The sequence below is a fragment of the Cajanus cajan genome, chromosome 11, assembly GCF_000230855.2.
Source record: "Cajanus cajan strain Asha chromosome 11, NIPB_CcT2T_4, whole genome shotgun sequence".
NCBI lineage: Eukaryota > Viridiplantae > Streptophyta > Magnoliopsida > Fabales > Fabaceae > Cajanus > Cajanus cajan.
The window spans coordinates 45,315,005-45,339,831 of NC_138527.1; the positions used below are offsets into that span (position 1 = coordinate 45,315,005).

Genomic DNA, 24,827 nt, shown 5'->3' on the forward strand with positions numbered 1-24,827 from the left:
TTGGATTTTTCTTGTATTTTAAGTGTTATGAGGCAATTTGTGAATCTACAAGTACATAACTCATTGTCACGCTGAACGTGGCTCAAATATGTTGGACACAAGATTAGTGGTGTTGGACATGAGGAGAAACAATAGTTTCTAATTTAGACACATCGAACATAATTTGAATGACGTCAAATGTGTGTGTAAAGATGTTTTATTTTCCTAATTATATTACACTTATATATAGTATGGTACTTGTATCTAAGTGATGTGAATACTAAAATCCTAGGTATTCTAATTGTTTTTCGCTGCTAGTAATTAATTCCGTTAGATGTAGGATTGTGACGAGTCATTGAAAATCAATTTTGTAAGATTGAACTAGGTCTATAACTTATATTTTAAGATGATATTAGAACTACATTCTAATGATTATTAATTATTATTAGATCTATCGTGTCATTCATTATTAAATTGTTATTAAATCACATGCAAATGTTCAATTTTTCAAATTTTATATTTGAAATATCCAAATTTCAACGTGAAAGATATGTTAAAGATCATATATTGTTTAGAAATAAAGTCATAATATTATATACTAAAATAATTAGATTCAACATAATTAATCAATAATTAAATTATTTAGACATGGAATTAAGGGTTTAGTTTTTGACAAGGGGATATAAAAAAAATACCTTATTAAATTATATACAATTTATTCGATAAATTTTGTCTACAAAAAATTATTCTCTAACTATGTCTCGAGATATTTTTGGTGAAAAAAAAAAACTACACTGCAAATTATACAAACCGGTTCATGAGTTGTGACCACATAAGGGTATATCCAGTTTTGTACGAAAAATAATGCTCTTTTTGTCAAAACTCTTGCTTGCAAGGCAATTATTCCAAGTTTCCAACTGTTGCCTGTTGGTGTTAATCTCTTCATGGATGCTTGTTTATAAGTTGTTGCATCATCTCTCTCTGTATACATCCCATCTGAAGCATATTCTCCTTGACGTTGCCATCAAGAAAGCACCTATTGCCTCTTGCATTCACCTATGCCCAACTTTTTCATTAATTTTCAATAATGAGTATACTTAATGTCCTATTCATTTTCATAAAGGACTCTAAAATATATAGTTACCAGTGCGTGTAACCCGTGACCAACCTAAAATTTTAGGTAATGAAGTGAATATTTATAATGTTAATTAATATTTTAGTTATATATTATCAATGGAAAAAAGTATTTTGTATTTTGTTAATGTTTTAAAATGTGAAAATTATAAAGTGTATTTGTTGTACATATAAAAATATATATAGTTATAAACATTTAAATTAAAAGTTGAGAGAAAATTTTTATATTTCTTTAAAAAAATATTAAATATAATTAAACGTGTTTAAAATAACATAATTAGATTTAGTAAGATAATAATAATAAAATTAGAAAGAATTCTCTTTCATTCAGAGAGAATAAAAACACTAAGCATGTTTAAAATAATAATGTTTACTATTTAAGCTCAATAATTTAATGTGCAAGCAAATATGAATAAATAGAGTGAATTGATATACATCATCTTTGGGGAAAAAGCTTTTTATTTAAAAATTAAAAATGTTATTTATCTTTTTTAAATTATTATTTCATTTTTTTTATTATGTTTAAATATTTTCTAATTATTTTTCTTATATATCTTTAGAAGACTCTGATTATATTTTCAATCGCGCACATATTACTTCTATAACACATTTTTTTACCTATGATATAAAAAGCATGTCAATCTTACTTGACTTGAATATACATGTTTTATGAATGTATTTATGTAAGAAACCAAATATTATGTTTAATTTTTTTCAACAATTTCAATGCTTTCTTTCTTCATACGTTGTTTGTTTTTAACCTATTATTTTCCTCGTCACACATTTTTTATTTTCTTCTTTGTTTGTTTATCTTTGTTCTCTCTTCATGCTGTTCACACTCCAATACTTTGTTTCTTTCTTAATTTTTCTTGACATTTAATTTTATTTTCTTGCACTTTTTTCTTTCTTATAGTCTGTTGCATTAACCTGCACCCAACTTTTTCATTAATCTCCAATAATGAGTATACTTAATGTCCTATTCATTTTATTCAAGGACTCCAAAATATATAGTTGTATCACCAAAGTTATTTATAGTACAAAAATGCCGCCACAAATCCACTTTGAAAATAATTTATCTCGCAGAAAAAGTTTGGCTGCAAAAGAAGAAAAGTTCTTAAAAGTGGAATATATTCCTTGGGATAAAAGTTTGTCTTCAACATGAATATGTTTCGGTTCGACCAATGTGAAAATTTCCGTTCAAAACTCTAAAATTTTATGTTTTTCCGATTGTATAATTTAAATCATCATCAGATTTATATTTTTACAACATTAAATATATTTCTTTTTTTATTAATTTATATAAATATAATGATTTATAAAAATATGTTAAACATTAAATTTGTTTTGCATTTTTAAAACATTAAATATGTTTTCTTTTGTTTATAAAATAATAGAATTCAGAAAAAAAAATTATAGAAAATAATATTATTATTCTTTTTGTTTTAAATTATTTTCGAAAAAAGTAACAGTTAGAGAAGTTGCATGAGATTGAATCTCGCATAAAAAATAGTATTTAATTTGTTGCACTATATTTTAAATTATTTTCAAAAATAAGTGACTGTTAGAGAAGTTGAATGAGATTGAGTTCTTTTTTGCAGAAAAATTAGTATTTTAGTTTGCCGTTTCTAAAATAAATAAATTTCATGTAAGTCAAAATATTTTTTTTTTAAATAATTATAATTTATGGTCACTAGTGTTAGTCTAGTGGTTGGGTGGGGAGGAATTCGAGTAGTTAGAAACATGAGGATCTAGGTTCAATTCTCATTACGACCATTTTTATAATCTTTCCTATCTTTAAAAAAATTATAATCTATAATAAATAAATATTTTTTAGTATTACACTATATTATAATTAAAATTTATAATGAATAATTTTTTTTAATAAATAGATTATGTTTTTATGTATAATAAATAATTTATATTATAATTATTGTACTTATTTATATTAAAAATAAAATATTAAATTCAATTAAAAAATTTAAAATCTCTTATCATATTTTAGTTAAAAAAGTAAAATAAATATTTTTTTATTAAATAATAGAGTCTAAAAAAATATTTTTGTTCAAAATATTTATTATAATATTTCTATATCACTCAGTCACTTTTTCTATATATATACAAATTTTTTTAAAAATTCTCTCAATTTTAACATTTTTAAAATTTATTTTTAGTTTTATATTAAATTTAGATATTATAAGAAATTAATTTGTATTTTTATATAAATATTTTATTATAAATATAAAATAATATATCCTAAATGTTAAAAATATATATTTTTTAATTTAATTATAATATAATTTAAATATTAGAATATTTATATGTATCTATACTTATATATAAATGAGTTGTATGATTTATAATATTTCTTAGTTTCTATAATTTTTAGATAATTTTATTTTTAAATTTTTAAATAATAAAAATTAATATTAAAAATTAACTAATCATGTAATTACTGAAATAAGTTAAATATATCTCATAATTCAAAATTTTAACTACCTTTTAATTTTAATTTTTATTATATTTTAAAATTTTACAATAAAAAATATTTACTGTAACTACCTTTTGATTTTCGTTTTTATCGAATATTTTTAATCCTTTGACACACTTCATAATTTTAAAATATACTCAATCTCAAAAAAAAAAAAAAAAAATCATTCACTTTTATGTATAATTACCTAATTTTAAATCTTAATATTTTTTTTTATATTACAATCATCTTCTTCCAAAATTCTTAAAATAAATATAGAGATATAAAATGTTTATTTTTCTTGCTAATTTATTATAAATTATCTATATTATTAATAAAAAAAATATGATCTCATTTGATGTACATGTTTTTTTAATAGATAATTTTATTTTAAAAATTATCTCTTCATTTATTTTTTATTTTTTCTCAATTTTTTCAAAAATTACTTTTATAATTACATCTATAAAAATTATTTTTATAACTTACTTTTAATTTTATTTTTAAAAAATTTAATAACGAAGTACTTTTATTATGTTAGTAATTATATAAAATAAATGTTTATAATGTAAAATACTAGTTTCTTAAAATTCTTATTGTTAACTTTATAAAAAACTATCATTTAATATATTTTTTTAATTTATATATAAAAGATAAAATTTGATAAATTCAATTATTTTTAGAATTATTTAATTATATAAAAAAAAATATGATTCAATAATAATTTAAATTGAATTTCGGTGAAAGTAGTATCCATAAAGTCTAACATTTCAACTATGATATGATGATTATAATTCTAATTTTAATATATATATATATATAAACTGAATTTTGATTTTGAATTATAATTTTTAATCTATTATCATAAAATATATTATTTGTGATTAGAAAAAAATATTTTTAATCTATTTATCATATACTATTTACTAATACAAAATATTTATTCTTTTTATCTAGTTGATATTTAATATTTTTGATTTGATTACATTTTATTTTTAACTGAATTCTAGCCATCAGTTGGTTATCGTATGTAATGCACCAACTCCATACTTATCTGAAATTAAATAACACCATGTATACAGAACAAAAGTCATTCCAAAGTCAGCTTAAGAAATTAACTATAATAAATTAGACTAATTATAAAAACCATAAGTATTAACGATTTTTAAACATATTAATAAGTTTATACACTTTAATAATAATAACCCTAAAAATTATACAAACATTTTTTTGATTAGTTTAATATACTTTAATAATAATAACCCTAAAAATTATACAAACATTTTTTAATTAGTTTAATATACACAAACTTTATATTAAGGGTTAGATTAATAATAAATTCGTGCTTAGAGATTCAGATATATATTTTTAATCAATAGTTTGATAAATTACTGTGATGATAAAGGATATAAGGAAAGAGTTGAACATTTGGGGTGGGTCATTGAGTTAGAGGAACTGCAAGAGTGTGTGCGTGACAAACTAAACTAGGGCTACGAACAACCAACCCCGATTTTCACGCAAACTTCTGATTTTGCTCTTTTAGATCTACAATTTCCACTGCAATCATTTTCAAATCAACCTACAATTTTCATTCTCTTTTTAATTTAATTTTAATGTCTTATCTGTCTCCTTCTAATCCGAGTGTGTATTTCTGAAACACTTATCCGATACGGAGCTGCAAGAGTGAAAGCACATAGCAGAGATTCAGATTTCCCTCTTAGCATGCCAGAGCAATAATGGGTTCTGGAAATATACCACCTTCTTCTTCCGGTTCCGATATGTCTATCTCCGGTAAGTTTTTTTTAATTCTCTGCTATGATTTTTCTTCTTAATCGCCGTTTTACCTTATTGTTACCGTATTAGATTTTTATTACTATTAGTTACTGTTGTTCCCCGTTTTTATGAGGCGAATTTGTTATGGATTCCCTGGGCTCAGATTTTGGATCTGTGGATTTATTTGTGTTTTATTTGGTGATCGTGTACGGTGGAAGATCGGAAAGCATCCACTTTCCACTTTTTTAGTTTTTAGTGTCTCAGTGTTAATTTGGGGCTAGGGGGTAATTTTTTAAAGAGAGGACGATGGGGAGGTGAGTGATCATTGACTTCTGATGTGAGATTGTGAGGGAATTTGTTATCGATGAGAGATGATTTATAAAGTGTTTTTTTATGAATAGGGGATTAAAAAGTAAAAAATAAATAAAATGAATTGACATACTTACTGTTCTAGAATCTGTATATACAGATTCGCTAGTGGAGAATTGAATCGACCTTTGTGTTTTTATTGGGCGGCAGAGTGGCTGCAGGTGTTTTCATCTGGAAATATTGAATTGAACCTATTTTGCAAACCTGGCCTGCATGCTCTTGTGTTTTAAATTCTCCAAACAAATAATTGCTGCTAAGTTTTTACGATATCCCATATGCTGATTAATAAGTCTTTGTTTTGTAGAGCTTCGTGAGAGGCATGAAGGGGAGCTGGAAAATTTAACGCTAACCACACAACCCTTCAAAACACTGAAATTCTTCACATTGGCTGTTATTCAATACGTGAAGAATACAGCATTATATATATTGGCAAAAGGTGGGTGGCTTATGCTTTTCAGTGTTGCGGTTGGGACTCTTGGCATAGTGCTGATGACCCTTGGTTGCCTCCATGAGAAGGTATTTTGTGCATTCAGTCAGTCACATATGCATGATAGTTCTGGATCAAAGAACTCCATTTATATTTCGTTTTTGGCTATTATATGCAATATATTACACTGGTAGCATGTATCCATAAATACAAGCTCTCTGAAATAAACTGTAAAAGCAGAAAACTTGTATTGTAACAACCCTAACTGTTTATATTAATATTTGACGTTATTTGGCGAAGACTATGCTAATTTTAATCAAATTTCTTTTGACTCTGGAAACTATATGAAAGATCATTTTTTTTTTCTAATTTCAATTTCAATCATAATACACACACATGTTAAGTGGACCTTCATTTTTTAGGTAGTTATTTTGTTCATTTTTGTTTAGATACTTACTTGGGCTCTATAAATGCTTGTTCTTTTTGCAGCATATTGAGGAGCTTCTTGAATATTTTCGCTTTGGACTTTGGTGGGTGGCCCTTGGTGTTGCTTCTTCAATTGGTCTTGGTAAGCAAAATAACTTGTCCTCATAGTCAGATGATGTTTCCTGATTATGTAATAGATGACTGCTTGATTACCATGATTGATCTTCTGGGTAGCTTGTATGATTTAAACTTAAAAGAAAAGCAATTACTTGAAACATACAGATTTAACACTTGTAATTTTAAGGGCTTATGATCCTTTTGCCATCATCTTGATTATCTTCTATGTTGTTCATGAGTTTGCATTTTCCCTATTATATATCTATATTGGCAAATTATTCTTTTATCCTTTTATTTTGTTCAGGATCTGGTTTGCACACATTTGTCCTATATTTGGGTCCCCACATTGCATTTTTTACAATAAAAGCAGTTCAATGTGGCCGAGTTGATTTGAAAAGTGCTCCATATGATACAATACAATTAAAAAGAGGTCCTTCTTGGCTTGATAAAGACTGTTCTGAGTTTGGACCGCCATTAATACATGGTTCACAGGTTCCACTTAGCAGCATTTTGCCTCAAGTTCAGGTGGAGGCTATTCTATGGGGTCTAGGAACAGCTATAGGGGAGCTTCCTCCTTACTTTATCTCCAGGGCAGGTACAATGTGTCTCCTTTTATATCATGTGTCGTCCCTTATTCTAACTCATTGTTAATTAAGTTGATATAATAGTCTGATTTTAATCCTTTACTACTATTGAGAAAAATGTTTACCATATTCTAAGTAGTATTTACTATCTGTATTTGGCTTGTGGTTTTTCTTGCTTCATTAATAGGATGGGGTGAAGCTCTGAAACTTTTTTATTTTGCTAATCCTTTAAAAGTAGAAAAGAAATGTGCATAGTTTCCAGGCAATAAACTGATTCTGACTATTATTAGTTAAATGTCATTGATGTTTCTCGAAAGCAAAGATCAATCCCAGCTTTTGAATATATATATATATCCCAACTTTTGAATATATATATATATATATATATATATATATATATATATATATATATATATATATGTATATATATTATCATCTACAAAATGCAAGTGTATAGGGTCAACTTCAAAGATTATCTTAACTTTCAGCTCCATTAGCAAATGATAAAAGGAAACTAGGTAAAATGTGAATAACTAGTGGATGAAACAAATTAAATAGTTTGGCCATGTTTGCGGTTGAAGTGAAAAATTATGAATATGAATACATCCTAATGTTTTGAGTGCTACTGTATGCGAGAGTAGTAGTCATATTTATACCCATGTCTCCTTTAATTTATGCCATACCCAACTAATCTTATATTTAGAATCCATCTGATTTTATTGACATAGCTCTTCACTTACTGTATCTCAATATAGTATATTCTAAAAAATGTCTACAAAGAAAACTTTTGCCTGCAAACTGCACAATGATCAAATTTTGAATTTGGTTAATTATTTGAGACATTTGCTTTTGGGTGGGGAAGAAAAATAAAGCAGCATCATTGGATTTTGTTAAGAATTTTTGTAGACATTTAAAAGTGCTTTCTTTTAAGGCTATGATTTCATGTTTTTTAATTTTTGGAGTCTCTGACTATTTCACAACTTTGAGATAAAAAAAAAACAACTTTTTTTACCCTCCAATTGATAACATTGTAAACCATTTCATATTTAGTTCAAAAATCTTTAATACAATCTAAACAAAACATGTCATCTTGAAATCACTTTTCAGTCAACATATTGAAACATGAAATTATTTTAAACAAGATCAATTATAATAATTGATTATTGAAAAAAAAAATTCACAACTAATCCACATGCACGTTTAATGTAATTATCATTAGTTGTCAAATTCTCTCATTTTGATGTAAGTGCTATGTGATCACTGGTTTTTAATTTCTTCCTTTAATTTCTGATGTCTATTTTTTATGATTAAATTATTCATGTAGCAAGCTTGTCTGGGGGCAGAGTGGATGCCATGGAAGAATTAGATAGTGAAGATAAAGGAGTCTTGAATCGAATCAAGTGCTGGTTTCTTTCACACTCGCAACATTTGAATTTCCTTACAATTCTGGTGCTTGCTTCGGTTAGTATGGACTTCAGTCTTCATTTCAAGCATGACATTATTATTTGTTAAAATGTTTATGCAGCTTCTTTGTAATTTCTTGATGTATTACTTTGATGTTATTAATATTGGTAGCCTTTTGTATTGGACAATTTCCTGGGTGTTTGTTGTTAGTCCTGACTCCATCCCAAAACAGCCAATTCTTCTCAGAATCTCAGCAATAAATTTTGCACACCAAAATATATGAATGTAATTTTGATGATTCACCACATTCATATCAATGAATTTGGCCTCAGTTTTAAGATTCTTTCCATAATAAACAATGGTAGTTACTTCCTTTGGGTGGGAAGTGGCAAAAGTGGCTGTGTAAATTTTAGCCATATAAAGTAGAATTTTCTTTAGTGTAAGCTTGACAGGACAACCTATGCTTAACAAGTCAAAATCTTTACTCAGCAAGTACTATTTTCCTGTAAAGGTTTCCCTTTCGTTGTCCTACAGACAATAGTTTCATCACTGTAATTGCTGATTGGTTTTGCATCTTCATAATCCGTAGAATGTAAATGAGTACTATTCCAATTATCATGCATGAAGACGATGACGTGCATTTTTTTCAGTTCAAATGTGGGATTGAAAAAATATATATTAGCGGTTAGCAATTCCTTTATTTGTGGTGCATCCTCCTCTAAAATAGCAATTATTATATATGCTTTATGAACTTGTAAACAGCTATTAACTGATTATATTTCAGGTGCCAAATCCTCTATTTGACCTTGCTGGCATAATGTGTGGACAATTTGGCATTCCATTTTGGAAATTTTTTCTTGCAACCATGATTGGAAAGGCAATTATTAAAACTCACATACAGGTTTGCATAAGTCTAGACTTCTCATCACGTGTTCTTATGTCCTAATTTAGCCCTTTTTAAGTTTCATTGGCTTTGCAAAAACTCGTAATTTAGATTTGTGGAAAATTTTGCATGATTTTGTGGAAAGTAAGTCAAGGAATGGTCTGTCTTTGTGGGAGCAGCGTGATATTTTTACATTTTGTATATACTAGTACTACCATTGTGCAAACTCTCTAGTTGGTCTTTCCCATTAATATTTATATTTTTATTTAAATAATGCAAATGCAATATTTTTATTTTAATTTTTGTGAGAGCTCTTAACCTAAATGGCGAACATTTCTAAAGATTTATGACCATTACCTATATTATTTGTGATCTAGCACATTATCAAAATGGTAAACAAGAGCATGGTAGATTAGCAATTAAATAAAGAGTAAACAATAAAGACATTTCAGTTCTCCAAATATAAAAGTGTCATCATTTTGATCCTCCAAATAAATACATTAAAATGGTACATCAATGCCAATTTTCGATGAGGTTAGTCCTTCAATGCCATTTTTTTTTACCTCAAATTAGTCCTCCAAAAGAACTGATTTGATCAAATTTGACATCGGAGGACCATAATTATGTTTTTATTGTTGAGAACTAAATTGGTGGCGCTTGTAAATTTGGAGGATCAAAATAAGTCTTTGCTTTTCAATAAAATAAAAACCATTCAGACAGCTAACATTCTATACCTACAAATTGACTCATCCTGTATATTTATTATTTTTGCAGACGATATTCATTATCTCAGTTTGCAACAATCAACTTCTTGACTGGATTGAGAATGAATTTATTTGGTTTCTCAGCCACATACCTGCTTTTGCTTCTGTCTTGCCTAGGCTGACTGCTAATCTCCGCACAATGAAAGATAAGTATATGAAAGCACCCCATCCAATTTCCCCAAATAAGCAGGTACTCACTAACTGCGAAATGTCATGTTTATCAATGCTTCCCTATGATTTGAATTTTATCAATGCTTCTCTTTGATTTGAATGTTGAATTCCTTGATAGAGTAACAACTTCAAAGTGTTGATGTCTTGGACATATTTTCTAATTTATGCTGTTTATTTTTCGTAAATTATTTCATGATATCATCTGCAGGGGAAAAAGTGGGATTTTTCTTTCGCTTCAGTTTGGAACACCGTTGTGTGGCTCATGCTTATGAACTTCTTTGTCAAGATAGTGAATGCAACTGCCCAGAGATATCTGAAGAAACAGCAGGAGATACAGCTTTCTGCATTAACAGAAAACTCAGACGCACAATGAATTGTTTATGTTCTGCTTGTATTAACCCTTTTTTTGTGGTTCCTTTTTCAAGCAGGTAGTTGAAATTCAAATTACAGCGATTCCTTATGGCCCCATATAGAGATTACCCGAAAAATCTGCATTAGAGGTCTTGCTAGGAGCTTTTAGGAATATACACATTAGGCAACTAAAGTTGCAACTTTTATATTATTTGTATAACTTTGGGGCAACCATTGGATTTTACATTTAACCCCATATTAATTGCTGCTACAATGAAAATTATGGGAGTCCTATTCTTTTGCAATGGCAAGACTAATTAGTTCCTATATCTCTCACTACTAAACGACAAACTGTTCTCTTTTGCCACCCTTTAACATCAAGCACTATCGTTAGGCTTTATTATTCGTCTCGGGCCTCTGATGTTAGTTGCCCCCATTGAGATAATCATGGATTGTGATTTCAACTTTTTCATGAGTTATGCCAATGAGATTTCCTAATTCGTGTCTAAATCAGTTTCCAATTAATGTCCGGTGAAAAATAAACGAGCAGAACTTTTTCGATTGAAACTTAATTCCAATAATGCAAAAAAGAGCAAAGCCACGTGTGACTTTCATGAAACCGAGTTACCGTTTGTTATCTATCTTCTGAAACAAACGTTTGGTCCATTTCCTTTAATCTATTCCCGTTTAAATTTCCGCCTTCACTTTTCTTAATATTGCTCTTGCGGTAGTAAGCACTCCTCATCTTGCTTTAGAGCTCTCAATGTTCCGTGTCTTTTGGACTTTTCAATGAATTTCCAACTTTATAGCTCCAACAAAGGAATGTAATTCTCATGTTGAAAATTTTACAAGGAACACTTTTAAATGTGTTTTTTTATTGACCGATATTTAATAAGAATTACAAAATTGAAGTTACACTCTTCCCTATGATTTTATAGTTTCTAATAAATTTTAATTAAAAATTAAGTGTGCGTTCTAAAAATGTATTGTTAGCCCTTTAAACTTTTGGCCTTGAATGTTGAAATGTATATTGTTCCCATCCATTTTCTGTATATGTTAGAATTTGGATTGTTTGGACCTAACCTTAAACAGTTGCACAAGGCAAGCTCTTCTGATGCCTTGTTTGCAGCGAAAAGTTTAGATAAAAAAAAATATATAATCAATTAATCATCGTGTATCTGAATAACAAGATCCAAGTTCATGTTATGGACAATTTGTTGAAAATATATTGCCTTTTTTTCCCCTTTAGTTTATTCCGTCACAACACGAGCAGTACTTTGAAATTTTGCGAAGTGCAGGGTGGTAAACGCTGGTTATGTTATCTCTACAGAACCAGTGTCTAGTTAACTGATTGCTAACCAAGACGTGAATAATGAGAACCAGGTAAAACAGGCAAAAGGATTTGATTCAAAACATGTATAGAAGTGGAAGTACATGTTATAAGAGTAAGATATTAGGCTTAAAGATTACTAATAGGAATTATAAGAGGGAGAAAATGAAGGGAGCCATAGCGCAAGAGCTTGAGAAATGAGAATAAAACTTAAATAAAATAAATCATAATGAAATTGATACTGAATCACACAGTGATGCTCTATTTATAAAGAGGCAAAGTTTATTGGCAAACTAACAAAGTAATTATCTCTTAATTCTATTGAAACTAACACTTAACTATTTGCTTCTCTGTTGATAACTACTACTAATATCACTATCCCATAACACACCACGCATGATAATACATGACTAATATTTAAATTGTTATATTAATGAAAGTGATTAACTTTTTAATAATTAATTTAAAAGAAATATCTATAAATTATAATATTATTTAATGATATAAACATATTAAATTTATCTGGTTGGCAGATAGTTATGTGGTGAGGGATTTTATCCATGTTTGGCATAAATGACAATACACCTACTTACACAATCCCTTTCTCATTTTCACTTAACTAGATCATTTGGTTACTAATTTTGATGTCATGTAAATATGATCTTTCTAGTTTGATTAAGAGAACAAAAAGATTAGTTCATTGAGTTTCTTATTCTACTTAATATTAATATGAGACTCCTAACATTATCACTCCTTTTAAATGTCAATGTCTACAACAGCTCTCATGCTATTAACATCGATCATAGTCCATTTTTCCTTTGAAGGTTTCATAGAATTACACCTTAATCCAGTTTATAAATAGCTCTTTCTGTAGCCCAACTTTCAGTGAAAGCAACAATAATAGGTTGTTTTATCAATCCTATCAACCAAAGTTGTAAAGTTACTCTAAATAAAGACTAATAAATTATTGTACCGTAAAATTCATCATATTTCATAAGGATAGCACCTACGGTTGTCCTTTTTAACAACGGTTATATTTCTTAAACAGAATGGGTTATTGGGCTTATTCAAAGTCTTTAAGCCATGTGGGTCTTTTCCTGATGATCGTTTTGGGTCTCTCTGCTTCAATATCAGTTGTTGGGTCGTGTGTTGAGGTAGTGGACCTGTCAGATTGTTATAACGTGAAGGTATTATTATACATAATTAATCATGAAAAGGGGATCCTGTTATTTTAATTATCATTTATTACGTATGTGTATGTTAAATGTTTGGATTATTCTTCGTTGTTGGACGGTGATGTTTAATTCCGCGTTTTTCTTCGGGATAATATCCGAGGTAGGTAAGTAGATGCAGATGCAACGTTGTCTTTTATTGTAACTTCATTTAGCAATTGATTTTCTTTATCATGTCGTGTTATTTCAAACTGCAGTGTGAAACTAATTGTATTCTTCAGTGGATTGAGAGTTATAACATTATAAAAGAATTCACATAGATTAATAATAATAATAATAATAAATAAATAAAACGCATATTTTTTTGTTAAAATTTAAATTAAAAATAATTGTGAGAATTGATGAAAATTACAATAATAATTATTGTTTATCTTTCAAAATAATTCGTCAACAACTTAGTTCATCTATCTAACAAATTTCTTATTAAATATATCACGTTAAACATACATGCAACAGCACATTAATTGTTTGTTGAAAAATATATGTGACGTCAAAGAGATATGCTATTGCTGATTGATTGACTATTGTACAGTAGAAAGGCTTATTCAAAGTAAGCGAGAAACGTGGTTTCTTCTGATTGGCGGCGCAATAAATTAAAAACTAAAACAAAATTTATGGGCTCGACCGTTCCATGGAAAAAACATGTCATGCTGGTGTGTACAATTTTTATAGTAATATTTTTAGGGGCGGGTATGCGGACCGGTCCGGCCCGTTTAAGTCCCGGTCCGCGAAGTTCGCATTTTTAACGGGCCGGATAAATCCGGTTCGCGAAATAAATGGACTTAAATCTTCAAGTCCGTATCTGGCCCGTGAAGCCCGCGGATAAATGGATAAGTCCGCAGACCCAATTAAATCTAAATTGTTTAAATGAATATTGACTCAGATTTTAAATTTCTTTTTCTTTATTTAACTTATGAAAACATGAGGAAAAAAAAAACATATAAAATGATATAAATATACTTCTAATAATAACATCAAACATTGTAAATAATAAATTAAAGTCTTAAATAACAAAGTTTACACATTCTAAATTTTTAATAGAAATATTTAAGTCTCAATGCCTTTAAAATTTAAAGTCCAAGCATACCAACTATTAACCAAATATTAAAGCCTTACTACCTTAAAACTTTAAAAGTCTTAATACACAACCAAACAAATATAAAACATTTGTAAGTCCAAGTACATCAAAGTCTAAATACCTTAAAACATCAAAGTCTTAATTAATATCTTAAAAACAAACATAAAATATTTGTAAGTCCAATTACATCTATCAAATATAATCAAGCATCTTCAATAATAAAATTTGAATCCACATTTAAACGGGTAATCCGCGGGCTCGCGGATTAAATCCGCAAAATCCGCGGACTAAACGGACCGGACCTAAAAAATCCGTATGATTATACGGATTAAAAAAAATGGGTCTGTTATCCGTGAAGTCCGCGGACTTAGGACCGGTCCGCGGACTCAAGTCCATATACTCACCCCTAAATATTTTATTATCTTTATATTTTTATGTTGTAATTTAGTAATTTATTCATTATATATTTTCACCATCAATAAAATATTTAAGATCATTATTATAAGTATTAATAAATTTTATTTATTTATGATAATCTGTACTGTACTTGAATGAGAGTATAAAACACTTTTACCATATTAAATTTTATATTGAGGAGAGAGCAAGTATGACTTTTGACTTGGAAGAAGAGATAAGACACATGAATGAGTTGATTAGCATTCAAAGCCAAAAAAAAGAAAAGACAAAAAACACGGTTATAATCTGTGTGAAACTTAGTTGGTTCCCAATAGCAAGTGGTATATGTTGTTGCAATTTTCACAATGATCCCATAAATGAGAACTTATCCAAATTTGTTGAACTGTGGAGGGTTTGTGATATAGCAAGAAATGTGTGGATGAATTATAAGATAAGAGTGAAAACTCGTACGCTATAACCAAGGACGGAGCCAAGGGGGACCTACGGGTGCCACGGCCCCCCCAACAATTTTAATTTTTTTTTATATTTTTTTTTATATGCTTTTGATACTTTAATTTTCATTTATTATAAATTATATATTATTTATTCTCGGCCCCCCAGTATTGAAATCCTGGTTCCGTCCCTAGCTATAACCACTACTCATTACTCATTCATTCATCAATCACTATTCACTACATTAATTAATGGATCATAGAAAAGTTCCCAATGCTTTTGAGCCACTGGATTGGCACCTCTGCATTTTTTATCCGTGGCCTCCTTTTCCTCTTTTTCATGATTCTCGTGAACACCAAATGCATGCCTTGAAAATTTTGCACCATTTCTTTTTTATTATTGCTATTAACATTATCATTACGATTACTATCTTCCTTATTTCTTTGTCCTTATCCGAAATGGACCAAATTTTCATATCATCACAAATTCAAATATTGCTACCATTGTTTTGGACAAGGAATTCCAACTAGTCAATTTTGATGACTCCAACTCAGATAATGATTCTTCACAAACATAGCCACTTTAACTTTTGGGAAATTTTTTCTAAGTGGTTTCCACGTCATTAATTGCAAAGAAAGCTAAAAGGGCTGAAATTGATTAAAACTAGTCAAAAATAGCCAAACCTTGGAGAGCCGAGGGCCTAATGTGAATCCCCGCACTCGTGGTTGCATCATCTTATGTTTAAGACATATATCAAATTCCAATTATTGATTAAAAAATATAAGTGTATAACTTATAGTTTTGAAAGATTGGTATGTTAATCTACATTATGCAGGATAAATATTTATATTATAAATAGTTAAATTTATAATAAATAAATTTTTAAATAAACAAATTATATTATAATTAAATTTTATAATAAATAATGTTTTTAAATAAACAAATTATACTGTAATTAAAACTTATAATATTCAATAATAGAAAAAATAACATATGAATTATATTTTGTATGTATAATAAATAATTTATATTGCATTTTGATTTGGTTAGGAGATATAACTTTTTTTAGTATGTTAGTTATTATAGAGATAAATGGTACCTTCAGTCACAACTTTATGTTTAAGACAAAGATGGAATCTTAATCTTTAGTTAAAAAATTCAATTGCTAAATTACTTGAACTAATAACTTTTGGTAAATAATCTATATCGAAATAGAATGTTATTTTTAACTATTGATAATTTATTTTATGAAATATTGAAACTTTTCATAAAATAAAAATAAAAAATAAAAACTTAAAAATAATATTCTTAAAAAATAGCTAAAAATTATTATTAATTAATAATAGTTAAAAACACTTCCGTTTAAGATTTATTCTAATTTAAATATAGAAAAAATAAATATGATTACTGACAGTAATGATTTTAAATATTATATTTAAGATGATTTATAACTTAATGACACTATAATACATCAATTTTTTTTAAAATTCAATATAATAATAACTATTGTTTTATCAAGTATACTAGTTAATTTTTAATTATTTTACACATTTATCATTAAATTAGAAAGAAAAAAATGATAACCGAGAATATTAAATCTTAGATAAATTAATCAATAAATTAGATACATGATATATATATATATATATATATATATATATATATATATATATGTATGTATATTGCATAACAATTTATTAGGAGCGTCAATTTTATTTCTTAATTCTTATGTCATATCTACAAAGACACTAAAAAAATTACTGTAATAAACTCAGTGGTGAGATTGAGATAAATATTTAAAACTTTAAGTTATTTAATCTTTATGATTGCTATTATACACATAAAAAAACTTAAAACAAATAAAAGTTATAAAGTAAAAATATTAATTAATTAATACAAGGAATAATGAATTGGTTAATTATTAACTGAAAATTACACTTCATTCTTTAATATTAAATTTTCTCAAGGTTTAAAAATTCTCTTCTAAAATATTTTCTTACATGAGTAGTAAAAGCGTGTGCATTTCAAATAAATGAATTTGTTAAAAATAAATTACATTTTTTTTATAAAAATGTTTAAGTAATATTTTCTTTTGATACATCTTCGAAACGATCTTCAAATTATCTTCTGAAATATTAAAATATTAATATTTTTTGATAAATTTATTATAAAATAATTATTTAATTTAATATTTTATAATTTAAATTAAACATTTTAATCATTCGGAATGATTTTGGAACGATCCCTGATTTTTCTTTCTTCTTTACTTATTTTAAAACAAGTACTTTAAGATTTATAGTGAAAGACATGAATATTATAATTAAATTTTATATTATTTAACTATTAGTAATTTAAAAAAAATATCCCTGTTTCTAGAAGAGCAGGCCAGACCTAGTCACACGTTTCAGGGTTTTAGGTGACAGATATGAGCACATGTGAAAGCGATCAGAATTCTCTCACTTTCATTTCATCACACAATCTGCTACGTCACACCATTATATCATTCCTTTTCTATGTCGACTAAGCTAATCCTATATCACATTTCCAATTCGGATCCTCACTTTTTACTTATCCCACCCACTCTTTTTGCTTCCATAAACACCATCATTAATTATTTAATACTACTATATTTTAGTTGAAACGCTTTTTTAATTTCCTCTCATTCTTTATATTTCTTTACAATGATAATAGTATTGCTAACACACATGACAATGACTTCCCTTAAACAGAACTTTAGTTAAGAAATCCAAATCTTTAACCCTTATACCAACCAATATATCTTTCTGTATGGAAATGAGTTGAAGGTTTTAAGTTTTAACAGGAGCTGGACATGCATGAATGAAAATGGACATTGATTTGATCTTTTGCATGGAAATCCGAACCACTTGGGGTGTTTGACCACTGACTCAATAGTTATGGTTGGAAAAATAAAAACTAATATACTCGAAAAAAATAGTTTTGTATTCTTCTTCTTGTGTTGTTCACACTTCACACAAACGCAAAATCACCAAATCAAAACCCTTATTTTCCCCTTTGACGCGACCGCCTTGGAAATTGATCACAATTTGCATGACTCTTACAACCTCGCGATCGACTCTTCATATTCACTTCTTTTAAACAACCCCCCACCTGATGAAACCAACAACTGAATTACAGTTTCTTCCAATTCATTTGCAGCAGGATCATAGTATTATATATAGATCCAATTCCAATATCTAATTTGAGAAGTTAACGTACTTTTTCTCAAATCATTGATATAATCATTATGAGAAGTTGCATGAATCAAGAGATAAACGTAAAACTGCCAATTATGACTTCTGACATTTTTCTTTGTTTAGTTTGACCCGTATTTTTGTTTGTTGGCGAACATATATAGTTCCTAATTTTATATATATATATATATATATACATTAAATTATGTGTTGTTATATCAAACATTAATTATGTTTAACAACCAGTGGAAAAACCCATTATAAAATGGTATTTTGCATCTCTAGCTGGTGTTATATTTGAGTTATATATAAAGAATTAGAATATTAAATTGTAATTTAATGTTAAGTATTATTATTTTAAAATTCTAATTAGAACTACGTAAAAAACAAAAAAAAAAACTTGGTAACATAGATAAAAGTAATTATGAGGAGAATGATGGTTTTGTAACGATAATGAAATTAGGGATAATAATAATAATCAATAAGATTTGAATGATACTAAATTCAATTTTCTTAAATAAGATTTTGAATTTCAATCTTGTGTTTAAAAAATTTGTAATTTGAAAGAGAGAAGTTTCACTTAAAGTGATTTGATAAATTCATAATAGAGGTTAATCATTACCAAATTAGTATAATAATAATAAAAAAAGTAATAATAATGAGAGTTATAACAGTGATTAGTTGAAATATTACTCATATGAAAGCAATTACAACATCAAAATTGTGATAAATTAATACGTCAAAAGCGGTAATTAACAATGGTAAAAATAAAAACAATGCACAGTAGGTGTGGGTTTGGGAAATGTGATTGACATATTAGGGGTTGAAAATTGTCGATGTTAGTTTTAATTGTATGAGAATTTCACGTAGTTAGGCTTTAGAATTATGTTTTATGATTTTAGTTATAAATGGATTTATAAACGTCGTAATTAAAAATGTAATGTTTAATTCGAATTACAACCTCAAATTTAATTTGTCTAGTTTTAAGCATCAAATGAACACTTGTGTTTGGATGAAGGTTTTAACTCGTAATTAAGGTATATGTGCTTATATCATGTGTTTAAGTTACTTTAAATAGAAAAAATATTCTAGCACATGAAAGTTTCAACTCGTAATTGAGACATACATGCGTTTATATGAGTGTTTACTGTACTTTAAATATAAATTATATTTTAATAAGTGTATTTCACATGTTAAATATTTATTATATAAAATTAAATTTTTTAATAAATTATATATATAAATAAATATTATATTTAAAATATGAAATATATTTAAAATGTATATAAATAGATATTTTAAATACATAAATTATATTTTAGATATAAAATAAATAGTTTATACTGAAATACAATATTATTTTATTTAATAATAATTTATTTAAATAATATTAAATTTTAATTTATAAATAAATATGATAAATAAAAAAATTGAATTATATAATTAAGAACCTAAAACAATCCTTAAAAATAAAAACTATTGCGTAAGATAGTATTCACATTTAATATAAAGAAGTTAATTTAATTTATAAATAAATACAATAAATAAAATATTAAATTAGAGAAGAAATTAAAATAATTCTTACAAAGATTTTTTTGTCAGATAATAGTCTTTAAAAAATATTCTCATGTAAGATAATTTATGTTTAATACATTAGGGTTGACATATAAATAAATATTTTTAAATATATAAATTAAATTAAATATAATTTAAAATTTTAATTTCAAAGTTATAGATTTTATATTTTTATGTTGATATTAAATATGGAATTAAAAGTCTAAATTGATTACTAGGTTAACACGAGTGTCGAGGGGCATGCTTTTCAAATTGTGAAAGATACCTACCTATTTGGTATTTATCAAAATTTCGAAAAAGATTGTCCCATGTTTGACAAAAAATGCTCCTTAATAATAATAATAATAATAATAATAATAATAAAAGTCTAAATTAATTTTTTATTATATTATTTGATAATATAGGTACGTTCAGATATAATGCAATTGATAAATGATTGTAAAATAATGTAGTAACCATAATAATAAAGGTGTCAATGACTAAAATAATGAAAGAAATATTATATGTACAATAATAAATAAAAAAAAGTAATAATAAGGATTATAATGTTGTCAAAATTCTAACCTAGGGACCTACTTAACTCATGCGTTGAACAATTTATAAAAACTATAACTCACCTTAGTGAGTGAGTTGTTCTTATTAAGTTAAAACATGTTCATTTGAGTCAACTTAACTTTCTTTTATTTAATTGTTTGAGTTTGTTATAAACTATTGTTGTGTTGCAGCTTTTGTATTTTTTTTATTTGTCTATTTTTTTATATTTATTTTATGTTTTTAAAATTAAGTGAGTCAACTCATCACTAGTCCATTAATTAAAGGCAAGATTTAAACTATGTTATATTTTATGAGTAACTAAAAAAAATCATTGTAGCTAGTGATTATAGAGTTAGTTTGACTTCTTTTATGAATAACCAATACTAAGACAACTAAAGTAAATTGGGATGGTTTCACTTTGACATCTCTAAAGTGCAATAATTAAGATACACAATAGTGATAGGAACAATAATAGTTAAAATAAGGATGAGTTTAATGGTGATAAAAGATTGTGATACTAGTAATGGTGATAATTGTGATTATAGGAATGAGACAAGTGCAAGTATAGTATTTTTCTCATACCCGCGTGAATTTACATGAGTACATATTAATTGGGTATCAACGTAATTTGTTAAAATATGAAGTTTAAAAAAGGTTAAAAAATATTTTAAAATGTATTTATAATAAAAAATAATTTTTGTAACTTAATTTTATATTGAGAAAAAATTGAAATATAATTTTACACTTAAAATCAATTATATAAATTTACTTGTTATATAATTAAAATATTTAAATGATTTTAAATTGAGAGTACTCGCGTGTATAAGCATCTAATTAGTCGACTCAATTTCATTAATAAACAAGTACTGATTTAACTAAAAAAATACATTTTGAATTATTCACAAGTATGCTTTTTTTGTCATTCTCAACTGTGACATGGTGATTTTATTGATGATGCATGATGATATTAGTGCAGTAATAGTGTAATAGTAATAGTAATTGTAATAATTATAATTATAATAATGTCTATGGAGATATTAGAAGTGAATTAAGTTGATTTTCATACGTGAATCATCACACGTTAGTTAAAAAAGAGACTATTTTATTCTAGCAAAATAAAATCTAAAATATAGTTAACCCATCATGAGTTGATAGATTAGATGAGTTATTTTGAGTTAATTTACATGACTTAAAAATATAAAATTAACAAAATAAAAAAAATACACACAAAAGACCAACAAGTAACAACATACTGATTTTTAACAACTCAAAAAATGAGAAAAAAAAATAAAAGAAAAATATTATGCAGAATTTTAAATGAAGGAAAATAATTTTTTTTAGATAATTAGTATTTTAACTTATACAATACACATGTTTAATGTATATCATATATAACTAAATTTTAAAAAATATTATATAAAAATAAATATTGTATTTAAATATATAAATTATATATATAATTTAAATAAATAAATATTTTTAAATATATAAACTATACTTATTAGATTTATAATAAATAATTTACATTGCAATAAAATATATTAAAAATATTTTCATAAAAAAAATATTTTTAAAAATGTTCTCACACAAAATAATTATTCATATTTATATATTAGAGTTATAACAAGTTTGCATGAACTGACCTAACTTATTTATCCTATCAACCTCAACTTCAAGTTAAATTAATTAAAAATAATAAAATCATTATTTTAAATATATTTATTTGTGAGTCATGTTACCTCACATATAAACTCACGTCTACACTTCTTATAATGCCGTTAAAATGATGATAAAACAACAAAATTAGTGAAATTATCAATGATAGTTGTGTTGTGAAAAGATGAGAAATTAATATTTTTTATTATATATTTTATAGTTTCACTCGAGTAACTATTATATATTCCCTAAATTATATGGGAAAGAGTCTTTTTATTTGGTGGCCATATTATAGTAAAAATGATTTTTCACATAATTTCCACATGTTACTTCTTTTATTATATATAACTTTTAAGTTAAAATATAATTTAAGTCTTTTATTTTTATTTTAAATTTCAATATGATATTTTAAAGTTAAAAAAACATTACTTTATTTTTTTGAATTATTTTTATATATTAGATGAATTGGTTATTTCGTTATTTTTGGTTAAATTTAGTTGATGAGACATCTTTATAACTTGTTATATATGATTAAATTAACTGATAAATTAACGGAATGATTAATTTAGTCTTTCTTTTTGTGTTGTGGAAAAAATAAAGAACAAAAACAAGAAAAAAATGAAATTAGTGTAACGAACAAAGATCATCCCCGTACACTTGAAACACAAAATTTGGAGGACTCCTTCATGTTACATGTTGAGTTCCTAGTCTAGCTCCCCAACTTGCAAGAACATGAGCTACTTAATTAATCTCTCTCGGGATCCCAACAAATACAACTCATCAATCTTTCTCCACCAAATCTTTGATATTATTGATTATATCTCTATGTTTATGAACAAGATTCCTCTCCCAAATAACACATTAAATCGCAGATATTTTAAAGAATTAAAATAAAACTTTTTAAATTTAATCGATCTAATTGAAAACATAAATAATAGGTGAGAAAAAAAATTATATTTTACGTTGAATTTTATTTTATATTCCTGTCGCTGTGTATAAATTGGGCTCTAGTTCTAAAGGGACTGGAACTGGACACCGTAAATTCCGTTCACACCGATGGAATTTGATTATATGATTATAGCTTCGTACGAAAATATATCGTCACTTGTCAGACGTGTTAATATATAACAAATGCATCATTTCGATATAGTATATTCAATACGAAATTATTTTAATTATATTTTTAAATATTTTAAATATTAGTCTTATTTAATTTTTTTAGTAAAATGGAAAATAGATTCAAAACGAGAAAGTTTACATCTTAAATAAAATTAGTAATAAAAAAAAAGTAAGGAGAAAGGAAAGTTGAGTAGGAAAACAATACTAGAAAATAAAATATTAAAAAATAAAATGATTAAAACTCATTCGTAAAAAGACTCTAACAGAAGATACAATTTCAATTTTAGTTCATGCGTGTGTTTGTTGTAACCAATTCCTCCAATGTGATAATAATTTCCTGATCCCGATAGAATATTAGAATAGCCAATAGGATAAAATAAATATTTGTTAGACAAAAGATAAATTAAATAAATATTTTTAATAATTGAATGATAATTAATTACTAATCCATCAAGATAAAATAAATAGTAAGACAATAATGGTTATATATTTTCATGCATTAAATAATATCCACTAAATTAGCATAAAATGATTTATTTTATCTTATCTTTAACTCCAAAGGAGTCTTAAAAAATTACATATGTTATATAATTTTTAATCAGTGGATCTTGTAAAAATTATTACCTTAATAATATATTAAATTAAGCTCATTTTATAATCCAGTTTAATTTCAAATTTAATGTTTTTTGTTAATTAAATTTAATTTTAAAGCACTTTTATATGTTTTAAAATACTAGTTTAAATATTTTTTATTTGATTATTATTATAAAATGATTTTTTTAATTTTTTTTTATCAGTAAATGATAAAGAATTAGTATGTCATCTTCTTAATATATCAATATTATAATTTTAGCAGTTAGTACATAAATAATTAATATTGATAAAAAATTATAGATTTTATAAAATTAAGGAAGAACATTATAGAATTAAAATTTGGGAGATCAAAATTTGGGTGTCATAGGAAACTAAAAGTACAAATTAGCTAAATTTATTTTATACATTTTTTTATAATAAATATAAAAATATATTATAATTGAATTGTATAATTAATGAACATTTTTAATCAAATAAATATATTTTAGATTTAAGATAACTAATTTATATCGTGACACAAAATTATTTTTAATTATTGATAATTTATTTTAAAAATTATTAAAACTTAATTTATAAACTAATATTTTAGTTTGTGTAATGTATAAATATGTTTATTATATATAATTAAAATTTATAATAAATTATATATATAAATACTACGTTGAATATATAAATTATATTTAAAATTTATATAAATAGATATTTTTAAACATATAAATTATATTTAAAATTTATATCCCACCCTTTGAGGTGCCTCTAACGTAGCGAGGAGATTAGTCACCGGTATCGGCAGTGGATACTC

The 24,827-nt window shown here is 26.0% G+C and overlaps 1 protein-coding gene across 1 annotated transcript; it reads left to right on the forward strand.

The window, feature by feature from the left end:
• Positions 1–4,997: 4,997 nt before the first annotated feature.
• On the forward strand, positions 4,998–11,151 carry KMS1 (SNARE associated Golgi protein family). The gene is made up of 8 exons (XM_020361028.3): positions 4,998–5,368; positions 6,024–6,235; positions 6,636–6,714; positions 6,994–7,284; positions 8,598–8,734; positions 9,462–9,578; positions 10,335–10,514; positions 10,704–11,151. Exons 1-8 carry the CDS (start codon positions 5,314–5,316, stop codon positions 10,866–10,868), a joined length of 1,236 nt encoding a protein of 411 aa, XP_020216617.1. The 5' UTR covers positions 4,998–5,313; the 3' UTR covers positions 10,869–11,151.
• Positions 11,152–24,827: the final 13,676 nt, after the last annotated feature.

Coding starts and splice junctions, on each gene's coding strand:
- KMS1 (XM_020361028.3), top strand. CDS start 5,314: ATGGGTTCTGGAAATATACCACCTTCTTCTTCCGGTTCCGATATGTCT. Junction 5,369..6,023: donor TTCCGATATGTCTATCTCCG/GTAAGTTTTTTT, acceptor TTTGTTTTGTAG/AGCTTCGTGAGAGGCATGAA. Junction 9,579..10,334: donor TTATTAAAACTCACATACAG/GTTTGCATAAGT, acceptor TTATTTTTGCAG/ACGATATTCATTATCTCAGT.